The 17,382-nt window shown below is 38.2% G+C and overlaps 1 protein-coding gene across 5 annotated transcripts; it reads left to right on the forward strand.

Annotated features, from left to right (window-relative positions):
• The first annotated feature begins 68 nt into the window (after positions 1–68).
• On the forward strand, positions 69–17,207 carry ESD (esterase D). Of its 5 annotated transcripts, none has more exons than XM_087918359.1 (10): positions 69–260; positions 6,460–6,647; positions 7,179–7,249; positions 9,641–9,729; positions 11,052–11,150; positions 12,420–12,544; positions 13,581–13,700; positions 14,040–14,138; positions 15,003–15,170; positions 16,908–17,207. In XM_087918359.1, the coding sequence occupies exons 3-10, from the start codon at positions 7,182–7,184 to the stop codon at positions 16,986–16,988; spliced, it is 849 nt and encodes a 282-aa protein (XP_087774485.1). In that variant the 5' UTR covers positions 69–260; positions 6,460–6,647; positions 7,179–7,181; the 3' UTR covers positions 16,989–17,207. The 5 variants fall into 5 exon arrangements, with proteins under 5 accessions (XP_087774485.1, XP_087774483.1, XP_087774491.1 ...); XM_087918357.1 differs by having other exon boundaries at positions 69–199; XM_087918365.1 differs by having other exon boundaries at positions 69–199; positions 6,463–6,647.
• Positions 17,208–17,382: the final 175 nt, after the last annotated feature.

Raw genomic sequence — 17,382 nt, forward strand, 5'->3', positions numbered from 1 at the left:
ATCAGGCGGGCAAGGGCTTTAGAGAACTACGAGTCCCATGAAAGCATCGGGGTTGGGTGGGCGAGCCTATCCAAAGTAAGAGAGAGGAGAGAGAGAGACTGATCAGGGTCCTATAATTCAGTGGCCTTTCTTCGTTCCATCCAGGGCCTGGAGTGACTAAATTGAAGCGCAACCAACGATTGCAAGTCCATTTAAAAAGGTGAGCGCTCCAGCAACGGTGCTGGTTTCCCGCTCTTTTCATGACCATTATAAAAAGATTGGTAAGCTGCTTTTATTTTTTGCTCATGCTGGAACGTAGGTGTGCAAGCTGCACTTCATGTATTTACCAAAGAGGGAAATGGGGGGAAACTATATGTGCACACTGCCACTTTGGCTTTGTATAAAAGGACCGGGGGTAAATTAAGTATATTTTCTCCCGCTGAGCTTTCTTTTCAAACGGTTTTATTAGTTGGGATAAATTAATGGTGTCTGGTTTTTCCCACGTGATTCTTGAAACATGGAGGTTACAGAGTTACAAGGCTATTAAAAAGAGAAGGCTTCAATTCTTTTGCTTTTAATAGAAGAAAAACAGCAAGTGAAGAGTAACGATAGGTATCAAAGCCCCCGGGGCAGCTTGCATTCTCCCAACCGTTTCGTTTTACAAATGCACACCAATTTAAAAGAGAAAAATAATATAGATTTAGGAGTCAGCCCAACCCACTTTCCAGCATGGCCTGTCTCACTGAAGTAATGCGAACCCACAGGTGTCTGTCTGACTGTGTGTCTGTTAAAACGTGGCAGCTTACAATTTAAAACAAAGCATGCACATACAAGTGCAAAATATATAACTGAAACAAGTAAATGAAAATGTATTAGTCAAATTGGATTCTATACAAAATAGATACTTAAGCAGAACTGTGAGTTATTTTTATGTTCCATTTATAATGAAGTCCCCCCATAATTATAGAAATGCTGTTGACTTTAAATGCTGTCAAATTCATGTGGCTAGCCAGGTTGTATTGTATATTGTTGCTGGTTTCAACCCATGCATTTTTCTTCCTAGTGGTTTTTTTTAGTGGAGGCCCTCCTTTTTTTTGTCTTTTTTAAGAAAGTGTTGATCCATTTATTGCAACAGAAATTGACTGACTGGCTTGTTGCCCAAGCCCTGACATCAAGCCTAAGTATAATGACTGGGCCCAAAAGTCACCCAGCCAGGTTTCATGCCAATGGCAGAACTAGAACTCAGGGTCTCTTGGTTCTACTCCCTAAAATTATATATATAATCTAGAGATTGTGTGCATAACTAATATGTGCCCTTCATTCCTTACTGGACTTGGGAAACAAGTATGAAAAAAATTCTAGTAGCAAGCATATATATTCTCTATGAAAAAATTGGATAAATTTTATACTGATAAGATTTTTCTCATTTGAGCATTTGTTTTCTTTAAAAGAACCATTCAAACTTAATAAAATAGGCTCAATCTAATTGTTTTCATATCGAGTACAGGTAGTCCTCAACTTAAAACCCCAACTGAGCCCCAAATTTCTGAAATATTTGTTAAGTGAGTTTTGCCCCATTTTAAAACCTTTCTTGCCACAGTTGTTAAGTGAATCACTGCAGTTGATAAGTTAGTATCCCAGTTGGAAAGTAAATCTTACTTCCCCGTTAGTTTTGCTTGTGAGAAGGTTGCAAATGGTGATACACATGACCTTGAGATTCAGCAATGGTCATAACTATGAACCAGTTGCCATGCATCTGAATTTTGACCACATGATCATGGGGCTGCTACAAAGATGGTAACTGTGAATACCGGTCATAAGTCACATTTTTCAGTGCTGTTGGTAAATTTGAACAGTCACTAAATGAACTGTTGTAAGTTGAGGACTATCTGTAATATAGCTTGTGTGGGCAATGGATATGGAGATGAAAATGTCAGTTGGGATAATACTTAAACAGTTTCCAGAAAATCTATATCTCTTGTCTGAGGTCAGTAGTATAGGAAAGGCAATATTTAAAAATGTTATTAGCAAGCTGTATAAGGACTCTTTCATTCCTATCAATTTTTAGAAGAACAACGAAGAATGTACTTCATGGACTTTTTAATGGATAAAATCATTCTTATGATATGTGAAAGGAAATGTAAATTGCACTAAAATCCTTACAGTATAATGTCATTTACTGGACATTTAGTCCTCGCTTGATGGTACAAATTCAGTGCTACTTACCCCACAGGGCATCTTTTTATAGATACCTGTGGGAAATATAAGATAATACTGGCAGAGTTTATCGTTATTATTTCATTTTATATAGATGGGAGAGAAAAATATTAGATTGTTCCATAACAGCCTGGCATATGAAAGTTAAGCAAGTTGATATTAAATAAATGACTCGGAGTTGCTGGGAAAGGAACCTCTGAACTGGCGTTACCTCCTGCCTCCACACATCGAGGAGGTCGAGCAACTGCCAGCGATACCCTCAGGTGAAGATGTTGTGAGGGGAGGCTCAACCCTTCCCCTCAGGAGATGCAAAACATTCACAGTTCTTCTGGAGTGCTTCTCTTCCTCCTCTCAAGAAGTGCTCACATGCCCAGCGGGAAGGAGGAGGTTTGGCAGGTACCAGAGGGGCTGCGAGCACTTTGCAGCTCCTGAGGGGAGAGGTTGAGCCTCCCCCTCACAACATCTCCACCTGAGGCCATTGCTGGTAGCCGCTTCGTGCAGCTCAGGAGGTCCGCGCTCTTCCCACTGCTGCTCGGCCTCCTCGATGCGCGGAGGCAGGAGGCAGCAACTATGACACGGGCTTGCTAGAGAGACTGCAGGATTGCCCCACCTCCCCACCAGCCATCTGGTCTTCAGCACGTGGCTTGTCAGCCTCCGGACATCAGATTCCCACCACCCACCACCAGTTGAAAGGTTCCTTTGCCCGCACCCCCTCGCAGGCTAGGGAACACCCGGGAAGGGCTCCGATGCTGCAATTTCCCATGCGCTGCCCTCCCTCCCTGCATGCATCAGTCCATCTGCTACCGGTATCACCCCTGTTGCAGATACGGGTGCGCTGTGGCCGACCAATTTTTTCTCACGGACCACCAGTGGGCCACGGCTCACCGGTTAGCAACCACTGTTCTAGGAAACATTAAAAGAATATTTTTCCCTAAAAGAGAAATATAAATCTTAGAGGGCACAGAAAATCAACCCCAGCAGATATTTTGGTGCCAGCTTATTTACAGATAAAAGGCTGGGCCAGCTTATCTACAACACAAAAGACCTTCACTCTCAGGACATGATAGGATTAGCCCTCACTCAGATCCAAACCAGGACAAAGCCATTAAGCCTTAATAGGAATTGCCCAAAGCCCCTTAACTACATCACCCAGCAAGATTCAACCAAGCCTGGGACTCAAGACAACCTACAAATTTACCAAGTCTGACAACCAATCAGGATACATTTCTTACCGTAGGAACAGGAAGCAAGTTCAAAGCCTAACAGAGGATATAAAATTCTCTCCCTTTCTCACCCAAGTGCTCATTTTTTTGCCCAGGACCTAAAAACCATGTGGTCCTGTCCACCATTAAACCATCCTTCCAAGCAGTCTCCGTGTTTCCAGCATTTTTCTTCCCACTTGGAACTGAACCCAAGTGAACATTTCTTCCAACAGTGCTATGGAAAATAATTTGACTCCCTCATCATTGGAGGAGCCCCTCAAATATTGGAACAGAACTATCATGTTTCCCCTAGTCCTTCTTTTCTTTAGATTAGACATACCCAGTTCCTGCAACCGTTCTTGGTACATTTTAACCTTCAGTCCCCTAATTATTTTTGTTGAAATTCTCTGTATTCTTTCCAGAGTCTCCACATCTCCTTTATTTTGTGTTGACCAAAATGAATGCAGTATTCATCCTCGTGTAGAAAAAAAATCTTATAAATCAAGGTCTTGTGGGAAAGAAAGATGTTCTGGACTGGCAATATTGTCACATAATTTATGTGATTTGGCCTGAATGTTGGTATTCTATTATTTATGTAGTGCAATATGTATAGTGCAATATGCTTCCTTGCTGAATATCATTTTCATACTTTTGTCTTTTTACTTCCCCATACTTGCAAACATGTGATTGTAAGAGCTAGAAAACTAAGAATTTACTTGCTTTAATGTCACAGTGTAAACAACGCTTGCTCTTTCTCCTGGTAACCTATTACCATTACATTTCAAATGTGAAATTTATTTACCATATCACTGAATGAATTGTATATCTCTGTTGATTGACATAATGATAGTATTGCTGTTATAACCCATCTTACATCAGGCTTAATGTAGTTGTGACCTTTGATTTTTCAGTTAAAGACCAGGTTCCTGCAATCTCTTGGCTTACGGACAAGGGTGCTTTGCAGACTTCCTAGAGAAAGAAAAAACCATTTAGTCTTCATGTTCAATTGCCCTCTCTGTTTTCTTCATACATTTTGTGTGGAGAAAACCTGGATTTATTTTTTAACTGTGGGTCATGCTGTAATTTAGAATGGGAGAAATGAGAGACACCAACCCCTTGACAGAACACGGAGGTCTGGCTGTGCTGGTGTCCTTGCTTTTGCCAAGACATTGCCCAGTCTTGCGCTTGAGTGCTGCGGTTGCACCATTAAACATCTGGATAATTCGGCTTCGCTCCCTATTGCATGCTTATAGCCCCCGTATTCTCAAATGTGTCCCTGAGATTTGCAGTTCTGAAGCTGAGGTGGGGCAGTCTAAGGGTTATTATTATTATTATTATCTTTGGATATAAACCAGCCTGGTGATATATGAGAATTTTTTTAAATGTAGGAAATTAAGATTAGGACAAGATTAAGAAAAGGAAAATATGATTTTGTTAAAGTTGAATCAATCTTCCCATATCTCACTGATTATAAGAAGGTTGCTTCTTGTTTCATCAGAACATTTTCCTCCATGATATGTTCTTAATATACCTAGTTTTTCTTAATGACACAACCCATATTCTTGCATCTAAGCGTAGCACGCAGAAACCAATAATGTCTGTGTTTAATTGGTAATCTTGTTTTCGGATGTTGTTCATTCTGCCCATGTTGCATCGGGCCATTTTAATAAATTTCTATAAAGAGCAAATAAAATTTCAAAATATTGTTTGTGGATGCTTCTGTTTTCCTCTTTGAGAAGTAATTCTGATGCCAAAAGCTTTGAATTTATGAAGAGCAAGCAGGTATTGCAAACTGCTCTGGGGGAATTTCCCATTTTCAGTGGTATCTAAATCAGAACTGAGTGAATGATTTACTTCCTGGTATGGATCCTCTTACACAAGAGAGGATTCAGGTTGGTTTTGCTCACTTCAGCTGCTTGAGAAAAATTGAACTGCTCCCTAGATAGCTGTAGGCATTTTGCTAAGCCATCCTGTGATTTATTTTATTTTGGTTTTGGTTTAATTGATTGGGCAGACTCCTACTATTGTGGTTTGCTGATCATGGCTTGTTGCTCAGCAAATCAATCAATGGTTTAGTGCAGCGTAGTTCTAAGTGTGCTATGTTAAATGGATGAAGATAATATAAGAGTTTCAAGATGTCTGTGTAAAATGGCTCAAGTGTGACAGATGAACCAAATCCATACTAAACGTTCATTCTCTAAATGATCATTCCAGAAATAAAACTAATTTCTACATAAAGTGGAAGTCAAGCATTATTGTAATTTTTATACCCTTCCCCTCCTAGGACAGCAATTATTATGGCAAAAATCATTTAGCAGATTCAGTTTGCATGGAGCACAAGTACTGGGAGGAAAAGTCGAAGTAGTGCTGGTTTATTTTCTGCAAAGTCTTGGGAAGAAATTGAAATGAAAATAGTAGAAAATGGATGTAAGCACTGTAACTGTAACTGCAACTGTAACTGCGAAAGAGCTGAATATTTGCCTTCCCTCTCAACAGCATTTTTCTGTTAGTTTCTTGGCAGGAACTTCTAAATGGAATTCAGTCAGATTTCTATCCCTGGCATGGAGCCCTACCTCCCAAAGTAGACCACGGGCTAATTTGAGATAGGCCTTAAGCAAGGCTGTGTTCCAAAACCTCTTCTCCTTATCAAAGGCTTGTAAAGCAATTGTAAATATTAATATAAGAGTGCATCTCTACCCGCCTGAAGGACCATGGGTTCAGACTGAAGTAGTAAGAGTTTCTGTGTCAAATGTTAAGCAAAGCACCAGGTCTGATAGCAAAAATCAAAAGGAATCTGATAGCACCTCTTGTAACTAACACATGTTATTAAAAGGCATACTTTTTGTGAGCTGTAACTCACTTCATCAGATAAATAGGATGGTTTGATTCATGTAGACTTTAAATTAGAATGTGGAGAGGGTAGAAATGGTATCTTGACAGCTTAAGCCTTTTAATCAACTCTATTGGTTGGAAAAGATCTGCAGTACTGGAATAATTCTGTTTTCTAAGCTCTATTTTATCTAATTTGGCTGGTGATTTCTGGCCCCATCTTTTCTTCCAGAAGCTCAAGGTAAGAAGCAGTGTGGTGTAATGGTTAAGATGTCAAACTAAGATCAGAAGACCCTGATTCTAGTCTACCCTCAGCCACAGAATTTCACTTGGAAATGTTAAGCAGTTCACTAGGTAGTGTTGGACTTTCTCAGCCCACCTCACACCAAGGAAAAAATGGAAAGAAATCTTAAGTGAAAGGTGGGTTATAAAATAATAAGCTATGTATACTAGCTTGTTATTTTTTGCTACATATTATTTTTTTGCTATATATTGCTCAATTTCTCTGTAGATCTAAACTAATTCAGTCAGTTTTCATTGCTGAGTGTGGACTTGAACTAGAGTCTCCTTGATCCTAAATCCAGTATCTTTAGTCTTACCAGCTCTTTATTCTTAAGTAGGTATTACTTGTGTCTTCTGCTCTTCCCTTTATTGGCTTACTGATTTGTGAAAGTTTCTGCTGACCAAGAAATACTATATGTGATGAGAGAGTTTTAATTGTCTTCAACTGTGAAGAGAAAGGGAAAAAAATGAAGGCTGGTGGGAGATAATGATAACAATTTTATGCTTGTTTTCATGTTAGCACTTTAAAACAATTTTGTTGTTTCAAAATCTATGAATTTTTTAGCAACTTAAATATTGCTAACACTTTTTATATACAGGTGTTATGTATGATGGTGTGATTTTGCTGAATGAAACGAACTCATGAAATCTCATTTTTCCTCAACACAGATCATGGCCATGAAGGAAGTTTCTAGCAACAAATGCTGTGGAGGTTTTCAGAAAGTGTTTGAACATGACAGGTTAATATGCTATTTATTTAAATAATTTTATACTGACTTCTTCTTAGCAAACTAATCACAACATACATAGACAGACAGATAAAAGGACTTAAACACTACAGTTGTAAAAGTAGCAGTGAAAACACTTGGATAGGAAGATCTGGGGTAATGAGAATATGCTTCTTTCAAAATGAAGAGAACAAGCGAATTTCCCTTGTAAACAGAATTCATCAAAACGAGAGCACTAACATTATATTTATTTGATTTTCTCCATGACAACCTGTCCATAACCTGTTCTTTCAAGTCTCTCAATGGTGCATTCATCTTCACTGTAACTGAATGTATACATCTTGCAGCTGGTTGTCTTCCTTTTTCCTTCTACCTTTCCCAGCAATAAAGCCATTTCTGGAGATCTGGATCTTTACATAATAGGATATCAGAGCCTGATCATTTTGTGCCTTGATTGGGAATTCTGGTTTAATTTGTTCAAGGATTCATCAGTTTGCTTTCTTGGCTGTATTCAGTATTCTCAAGAATCTTCTCCAATAGCAAAGTTCAAAGTGGGCCATATTCTTCTTGTCTTGCGTCTTTAAGGTCCAACATTGTATAAACCAAAATTAATTTCAGTTGCATCTAAGTTCCACTGTAATCAGTGGAACATAAACTTTTATAACACCAAAGTTCAACTACACTTGAGATTCTATGTACATTTATCTTGGAAGAAGTTGCATTGCGTATAGCAGGAAGGCTTGTGAAAAAACTTGGATAAAAGAATGCTGCTGGTCTGAATAGTCTGTTTATAATTAACGTGGGCAAATTTTCTTTTAAAAAATGACAGCTTGGATGGTTGTTCTAACATGAACCAGTAGTGCTAAATATTATTGAAACTAACATGTTGGCATATGCTTTCTTGGGCTTCCACATTTATAACCCTTTTCCAAAATATTGTTTTTTTAAATGCATTGAGACTAGAGCTTCTAGAATAGAGAGCAGCCCTTCTGTAGAAAGAGACCCCCGGAGTCTTGATATTTATGATGGGTTCTGGTTGGAGGAGGCTATGTGATTTAGCAAAGATTTCTGTGAATGGAAGGGAGCAGGGAAAGTAATATTTATCAAATCATCATTCCTTCAGCTACTCCCAGTGTTGTTCAAAATGGTCTCTTTCGAACAGAAAGTACAGTGGGTGAAAAAAAAAATCAGCAAAAATGCCACTCTCCCCCCTTAAAAAAAAAAAGGAAACCTTTACTGCTTCAAGATTCTTTTGTTAGTAGAAGATGCATTCCAAAAGCTTTATGCTTTTTTCTTTTAACTAAGTCTATTCCTAGCTCTTTTCCTAGTAGCTTAGTTCTGTCCTTTAAATCTAAGGTCCACTATGTGCTTGTCGTCTTTCCAATAATACGTTGGCAGTCACGATATTAAAAGAATAGTTAAATATTATTGTGTTCCTTAATGACATTAATTTATTTATATATCATTTCTAATCCCATCTTTGCTTTTTTTTAAAATCACTTAAGGGGCTGAATATACCTAACACTCCTTTCTCCCTTTATTTTCCCCTGAACAACAACTCTTGTGAGGTGGGTTGAGCTAAGAGAGGGATTGGCCCAAAGACACCTAGCTGGCTTTCATGCCTAAAGCAGGATTAGAACTCACCATCTTCTGCTTTCTAGCCTAATGCCTTAATCCCAGTGCACCACACTGACTTTCTGTTGGCAATTTTATTTTCCTATTGCATAATTTTGGCTTATTAGGCGTTATGGTGGAAATTGCAATATTCAAAATGTTGGTTAGTTTGAAAAAATACCATGTTATTTTTGGTCGGGGGTTCCTGCTCCGTTTCCTTCAGGCTTTGTGCTAGAGTCCATCCCATTCCTTTCATATACGTCCATAATTTAGCATTTTTCTTTAGTTATTTTCTGTCACATTAGCTGCATAGTCTCTCCCGCCAAGAAGAAAACACTAAATGATAAAAACAGCTCATTCAGAAATAAATTTTTACAAGCTCTAATTTAATTCTCAATTAGATTAGATTAAATTAGATTGGATTATTTAGTGCAGCCATGTCAAACCCGCAGCCCATGGGCTGTACACAGTCCTAGATAGCTAGTAGTAATGCTGCCCCACAAGGTATAATAAAAATATTAAAAATAAAGGAAGTTTGTTATTTATATCCATTAACTATATTATATATTTTATATGTGGCCCGAGAGAATTCCTCTTCATTCAATGCGGCCCAGACAAGCCAAAAGGTTGAACACCAATGATTTAATAGTGTATTATATATTAATCAGCCCCCAAAGCCAGAGTTCTCTGAGCAAGTTGCAACACTGCTGAAGCAGTAATAAACAGCCAAGTAAAAACATTACACTTTTAAAAAATGTTCTGTCTTAACTGCAATATTGTTGCTAACAGTGTGGAGCTGAAATGTAAAATGAAGTTTGGGATTTATTTACCGCCAAAGGCAGTAACTGAGAAATGTCCTGTGTTGTATTGGCTATCAGGTGAGTATTTTGAAATTATTTGTGAAAAGCATGGTTATGATGGTTAAAATTCAGTTGTTTAGTTAGTACAACTAAGTCAGGCCTTTAAAACAGTAGAATGTGTCCTTAGGTTACAGATCTTTGTGTACCTTTTGTATGTGAGTCAGTATTGAAGAAGACAGGTTTTCTTTTATTGTCAGCTAAGCCTTGTTGAGTATTAGGTAGAATTTGACATCTTTCTAATCCTCTGGCTTGTTGAAATAGCAATAGCACTTAGACTTATATACCACTTCACAGTGCTTTACAGCCCTCTCTCTAAGAGGTTTACAGAGTCAGCCTATTGCCCCCAACAATCTGGGTCCTCATTTTACCCACCTCAGAAGGATGTAAGGCTCAGTCAACCTTGAGTTGGCGGGAATCAAACTGCCAGCAGTCAGCAGAATTAGCCTGCAATACTGCATTCTAACCAGTATGCCACCATGGTTCAATAGATGTTTATATCTGGGCGAGATAGCGATACAGACACAGAGACAGAGAGACAGTGAGGTAGAAATAGAAAGGTAGAAATGTAGAAATACGTAGAGAGGTAGAAATAGAGAAATAAAGGTAGAAAGAGGGAGGGAGGAGGAGAGAGAGAGAGAGAGATGGAGACAGAGATGAAAGGCATCACTACTCAGGAGATGCCTTTCCAGATTTATCTTCTTGCTTATCTGTCACTTGTTGAAAAGTTCAGGGTCTTCCCTAGATCTCTTAGCAAAATGGAGCCATACATCCTATCTGTAGTATCAAAGGATTAAAGGCACTTGATTTTACTATTGACTTTCTCTTGCTTCTGCATTGAATGCTATTTCCCAATCTAAATTACTATACACAATTGAGGATTTATTGGACTATAGCAGTTCCGATTTGGGGGCTTGGGTGGAGCAAGGCGGGGGGGTTACTAGTTTTTTATATTTCTTATTTTAGCTTGCATGGGAATCATTGCGGCCGTTCTGTGAGTTTTATGAATTTATCTCTTGTTTATGATGACTGTAAACTGGCCAGAACCTGGTGATTGGAGCGGTATATACAGTGTTTTTCAGCCTTGGGAACTTTGCGTGGACTTCAACTCTCAGAATTCTTAAAGTTTCCAAAGTTGAGGAACACTGAGTATAAAAATACCTAACTTCGTCTGATCATTAGAATCTAGAGACCAAATAAGTGGTTCATTTTTTTCCCTATGAAATGAAAATGTAACCAGGAATGTGTAGCTTCTCTTATTTAGGCACAGAGGCTGCCTTCCTGGTCCAGATTAGTGATAAAGAATGTTTGTTTAGTATTAAGGTGTTCTGCTCTCTTCTCAGGATTAACATGTACGGAACAAAACTTCATAACCAAAGCTGCCTTCCATCAAGCTGCAGCTGATCATGGCCTTATTGTAGTTGCTCCAGATACCAGTCCACGTAAGTGGTTTATTAAAGAGCATCAGTTTAATTGGTTTACTCATGGCTTGGATACAGAAGTTCTGACTCTAGCAAACTTAAGTAACAACTAGTTACTTACCAACTATTCAGAGTTACAATGGACATCCCTGGGAGTACTTACAACTTGGTTCTGAAGTTCCAGTGGCTGCCATCCCACACCCTCATGGTCACATGGTCACGTACATGGTGTTTGTCAACTGTCCTGCATTTATGGCTGCTTGCAACATCCTGTGGTCATGTGGGACAGTTTTGCTGAAAACTGGAATTTATTTCCAGTTTTCTGCAAAACTGGCCCCACCACAAACCATTGGTTCGCTTAAAGACCACAGTGGTCACTTAACACTTGCTGCAAAAGGTCATAATGTTGGGTCAGTCATGCGGGTGACCTGATTTACAACTAGGCAGGCTTCATTGTAAGGCGAGGACTATCTGCATGTACGTGTGTAAATCGTACTTATTTTACCTGTTGAAAATATCACGTTTCAGGTATCTGCCACTACTTTTGACAATAACTGGTTTACATTTTCTCAACAGGAAAAATAGAAATTATTTTCTTTCTGTCCTGCCCTCCCTGCATTTTGCTCCTGAAATGAAGTATCTTGTCATTGAGTAGCTTCTCTGGCAAAAAGGGGCTGAACAGCAGATAATTAGGGGGGAATCGGCTTCCTGTGTATAAATATAGCCAGTTTATCAGTGACTGGGTGGTCCTGCTTCTCTGGCAGCCATTAAATTTAGCATATTGCGGGAGGTGGGGGGGTGTCTTTCATCAATATGAATGGTAGATAGATTTTGAAAGAGGAGATCCTGTAGGCATAACTCTTAGATTAGGTCGGGAACTATAATGATTACATTCCTATCTGGATATACTGTATATTTCCCCAGTGGGCTCTTTCTGGATTACCAGAAATCCAGTCATAATACATTTTTCCAAGAAGTGATCTTCTTTCTGAAGAAAAATATGCACTCGCATTGAATATCTGTCGTCTTATGACACACAAAGCTAATTATTGAGCCCTTACTTAAAGTTTCAGAACTGACTTTCCGCAGCTCAGCAAAATTCCTGCAAAGATTTTATAGTTATCAGGTAAATTTTTCTGCCCAGCCTTTAATTCCAGAAGATATTATTGATTTTGAGACAGATATTTTCCCCCTAGCCTTGTGGTTAGCCCTGCTCCACATGAAGACAAAGTATCGGCCCCCGTTCCTGTACTTTGCTGATTATTGATGTAACATTTCTTTCCTTGGAAGGTGGATGCAACATTCAAGGAGAAGACGAGAGCTGGGATTTTGGCACTGGAGCCGGTTTTTATGTAGATGCCACAGAAGAATTATGGAAAACAAATTATCGCATGTATTCTTACATAAAAGATGAGGTAATTTGAATTACATTAATCTAAATCAGTGTTTCTTAAAAATGAGCGATATTGTCCTCTGGAGGACATTTGAATTATTTAATGTGACAGCTGGGGGGCGGGAGGGGCGGGCATTAGATGACAAGAGGCCAACAGGAGGAGAGGGATTAGGATAATGGAAGCAGAAGATTATGCATCACTTATCCATCAAATGTTTATTGAGTGTGTAAAACTGTAAACTTTGATTGTTATAAATATATCAAACTTTAGATGCTTAAAATAGTGTCACGCTTAGGATTGTTTTGACTGCATGCTGTGAAGCATACAATTGTGCTGGTTATAGTAGTGCAACAATATGATTCACATGAGCTGCACATCTGGTTACACTTTATTAAATTACTACTATGATGACTTGTAATTTTATGATGTAACTATGTATTTGTAATTGTTAGGAAATAAATAAATGTGCAATAAATGTTTTTTCTTTAATAATTGCAAGTCATGCATGAAGTAAAGGGACAGGATGCCTACCCCAAATGTTGGAGAAATGCTGATAATAAGTGAATTGACGAAAAAGGGAGAGTGGGGAAAAAGTGAGGGGGGAGTTGGGAAAGAGAGAGAGAGATATCTACAATTACCATAATATAATTACACATTGTAGGTAGGTATTAAGTAAAGAAGTTCTAGTGTAATTTTTTCTCATTTATCTCAATCTGATCTCAGACCAGTGTGACTTTCTGGTTTACTTCAATGAAAGAAATACAACATACGTTTCATTGAGGATGGAAGAAATTACCATGCCTCTGGAATGCTCCCTTAATATATTAAGGGCTTTAAAACTACATCCATGATAAATTTACTAATGATTTATTTATCTGTATCTTTAAAAAAAGACTTGTATGCTGTAAACCTGCCACTTTTAGACACAGTGATTGACAAAGTAAACCATTATTTCTATGTAGATGAAAGTAAATATGTGTTTTCATTTTATGCAGGAGAAAATGGAAGTACGCTGACTTTCTTCTTCTCCTTTGTCTTTATCTTCTTTGTCTATTAGTTACCTAGTCTGATCAATGCCAATTTCCCAGTTGATTCTGGAAGGATGTCAATTTCAGGCCATTCCATGGGAGGCCATGGGGCTCTCATCCTTGCTCTAAAGAATCCTGGAAAATATAAAGTAAGATTCAAACTATTTAATGTGTCAAATTAAATCAAGGAATAATTGATAAGTCTGGTTGGTCTGGCACCTAGTGGGGGAAGAGTTGTTTTGTTTTTATTCTGGTTTTTATTGGTTGTTAAACCTCCCTAGGAGCACTGTGTGTGATAAGCAGCTATGTAGGTTATATAAATGTGTGTGTGCGCGTGCACACAATAATCCTGACGGTGGAATAATGTTGGTTTATCAAAGTGGGAAAATAACTATGTTCTGGAACTCTGTAAATGACAGCTTCATAAATGTTTATTTGAAGAAAAATAATTTCGCATTGTTGTGCATTAATCATCAATATTTAAATAGTCTGTTTCAGCATTTGCTCCAATCTGCAACCCAATGCAGTGTCCATGGGGGAAAAAGGCTTTTAGTGGATATCTAGGATCAAACACAACAAATTGGGAAGTATGTACTGAAAATGTTGACACATGTATAATATAGAATAAGTTGCAATTGTTTTTTAAAAATATCAATCTACCATTTCAAAACTAACCCTGTGGAGTCCAGTTGTGATTCCACCAGCAGACAAAGGTATGCAAGTCAGCTTTTAGCATTGAAGAACACTTGTTATGTCAGTTTTGTTAATGGTATATACAGTATTTTTATTTCAGATCATTTCAAATTTGAAACTTCCATTCTGAGTTGCAATCAGTTCCCCATTCAAAATTAACTGCTTTGTCATTTGTTTTCATTTTAGAAATGTTCTTGTTTTTCAGGTACAAGTGTTTCCAACTTAGATATGGTTGGAAATAGTTTGCTTGGAAGACAAGACATATTTTCAATTTGAAAACTTTTGTACACCTGTAGATTTTATTGTTTCTTATTCATTTATTTTTGACTGAGTTATTAATGTTGTAATTATAACTATCATATTATAGCTAACGATTTACAATCTGGATGTTGATTTTAAAGCCGCTACTGCCAGGAAAAAATAGATAATCTTTATTTGTTGATGCCCGGGAAATGTGAAGTTGGAATACTAGATCCTTCTGTTTAATAATTCTGACAGATGAATGCCAGATTGAAACTATTTTATTCTTCCAGCTGATAGTGGCTGCAGAGGAAAGGGAACTTGTTCCATTCTTGGGGCTTTTAAAACAGAAGAGAATTCAAATCATATGCATTTCATTGTAGCTAATAGATGCCAAGTGGTTATAAGTCTGTTGCATGAAATTGCCTTTTGTCTGCAGTCTCCCTTGTCTTTCTCACCTTTTAATCTGGCCAGGCTGATGCTATTGTTAGAAGCAAATGCATTTTTTTTTCTTATAGGCCTATGATGCCACACACATTGCAAAATCTTACCAAGGCTCTCCTCTGGATATTCTAATAGACCAAGGCAAAGATGATCAGTTCCTTACAGCAGGACAGTTGCTACCCGATAATTTCATTGCTGCTTGCACAGAACGGAAAATCCCAGTCGTTTTTAGGTTGCAGCAGGTAATGCTCCAGAACTGGGTTTTAATTTATTTGCATCTAGTGCTTAAATCTTATTTGAAAAGATAAGTAAAAAGTGATAATTTAATTAAATGATTTTTTTAAATGACTATATCGGTTCCTAGAATCTGAAAATCTAGCCCAGTGGTAGCTAACCTTTTAGGGCTCCTGTTCCAAAAATTGAATGAGCACTTGCACGCTCATACTCGTGTGCCAGCACCCAGAAGGCAATTTGCATGCCCTCCACTTCCCCTACGCATGCGCGTGCAATTTCCACCCACCTACCTCCACCATCCTCTTACCTGCACTGCGCCTCACAGCTAATTTTGGGCAATTTTGAGGCCTTTTTCGGCCTCCCAAAGGCTTGAGGAAGGCTTCTGCAGGCTTCTACAATCTTTCTAGGCCGAAATCTAGCCCCGTTTCATCACTTCCTGTTTTTCTGAAAATACTGGAAGTGACAAAACAGGGCTAGATTTCAGCCTGCAGAAACCTTCCTCAAGCCTTTGGGAGGCCGAAAAAGGCCTCAAACCCACCAAAAATCAGCTGTGAGGCACACACATGCACAGTGAGGTAAGTTTGCTTGCAGCTCGCGTGCCGGCACAAATGGTTCTGCGTGCCACCTGTGGCACGCGTGCCATAGGTTCACCATCACAGATCTAGGTGTTAGATTTGTGTATCATACAGATTTCTCCATCTTACTAAACGTTGAGCCTAAAGCATCTAGGAATGTTAGTGGTTAATCAGACTTTTTCTGGGCTTTGCTCCCTACCCTGGCAAATTCTAGCTTGCTAAGAATCAGCTGCATTTTTTTCTGCAGCCCATTCATTACCAGTAAAATGAATTGCTTTTCCTTGGAAAAAGGAGCTCTTTGTTCTGGTTTGTCGCTCCCAAACCAAATTAGAAATCATACAAAAAAATGTGTGTACTTGGATTATAATTTCTGTGCATTCCGTGCAATATCAATTCAAATAAAACCTTTTAGAAGGGAGAAGCAAAGTAGGAGAAAAAGAATTACATGTCAGGTACTCAACGAATTCATAGGAAGTCTTTCAGAAGTCCAGTTTATAGTGCAACGTTGCAGGAACAGCCACTGCCTGGTTAGGTTTAGGATTGACACTGCTTTCAGTGGCTTTAAAGATTTAAGATGTAATTTTGAGTTTGTGATATCAATGAACAAGAGACTGCTATGAGGTTAAATACTGTACACAGAGGAGAAAACTAAGGGTGTGGAAGACTTTTCAAATTCAGCAATTGTTTATGGTTTGAAATGGCTCCTCTAACTTATTCCAAGGAGTTTTGACTGTTCTGGAACCATTCCAAACTTGGAATGGCTGTTACAATTTACAAGTATTTAGAACATTTCCAGAATGATTGGAACAGGATCAGCACACTTACAGTAATAGTGAAGAGGTGTTTCAGGTTTGAAACATTGTGCACCCAGTTGGACGTTAATTACGTTTTAAAAGAAGTATTAAACATTTATACTACAATCCTATGCTTTCCTTTGAAGCTTGTTTACAACTGGGTATCTATTGTATGAGATTAAAGCCTTAAATTCTTGTTCATTTGAGAAACTCCTAAGGAGATGATTTACGATCTATGTGCTTGTAATTCAGCTTTCCTTAGTGGTAGAGAATATATTCTCCTGCCAGAATAATAGTTGTAAAGTAGTTTTATATGCATATGCTTTTGACCTTTTGCTTAGTTTTTTGAAGCCACCTGGTCTTTTTCTCTCTTTAGGGCTACGATCACAGTTACTACTTTATCACAACGTTCATTAATGACCATATCAGGCACCATGCCAAATACCTCAATGCTTGACTGAGTCTAGCTATGGGAATGTCTGACAGTGAAAAACCTTGAAGGAGATCAGTGGAAATAAACAACAAAAGCTCTGCCTGTGATTACTATTTCTGCAAACTGCAATGAAGTCCTGATTTGATGATTCAAAACAAATATTTTTAATATATATGTCTAACTTGAAATTAGACATCACTCTTTCAAATAACACAAAGCAATAAAGGCTGCAATTGATATACAGATGTATAAATGTACACACTTTCTTTCATGTTTATGTCCCTAGGCACATGTCATGCTTGCATCTTACTACATTATATGTATTTTTGAATGGAAATGAGAAAGTGGAAACATTTCGAAACCAATCAATGTTTTTTTTCAGTAAAAGGCTATTACTTTCATTTAGTTGTGGAGAGGT

This window comes from Pseudonaja textilis, chromosome 1 (genome assembly GCF_049901715.1).
Source record: "Pseudonaja textilis isolate UNSWEBS1 chromosome 1, rPseTex1.2, whole genome shotgun sequence".
NCBI lineage: Eukaryota > Metazoa > Chordata > Lepidosauria > Squamata > Elapidae > Pseudonaja > Pseudonaja textilis.

What these genes read in the sequence shown, in the direction of transcription:
- ESD (XM_087918349.1), top strand. Translation starts at nt 240, where the DNA reads ATGACCATTATAAAAAGATTG. An exon ending in TGTGTTGTATTGGCTATCAG is followed by an intron (nt 9,730 to 11,051) that starts GTGAGTATTTTG and finishes CTCTCTTCTCAG; the next exon opens with GATTAACATGTACGGAACAA. An exon ending in ATTCTTACATAAAAGATGAG is followed by an intron (nt 12,545 to 13,580) that starts GTAATTTGAATT and finishes TTTGTCTATTAG; the next exon opens with TTACCTAGTCTGATCAATGC.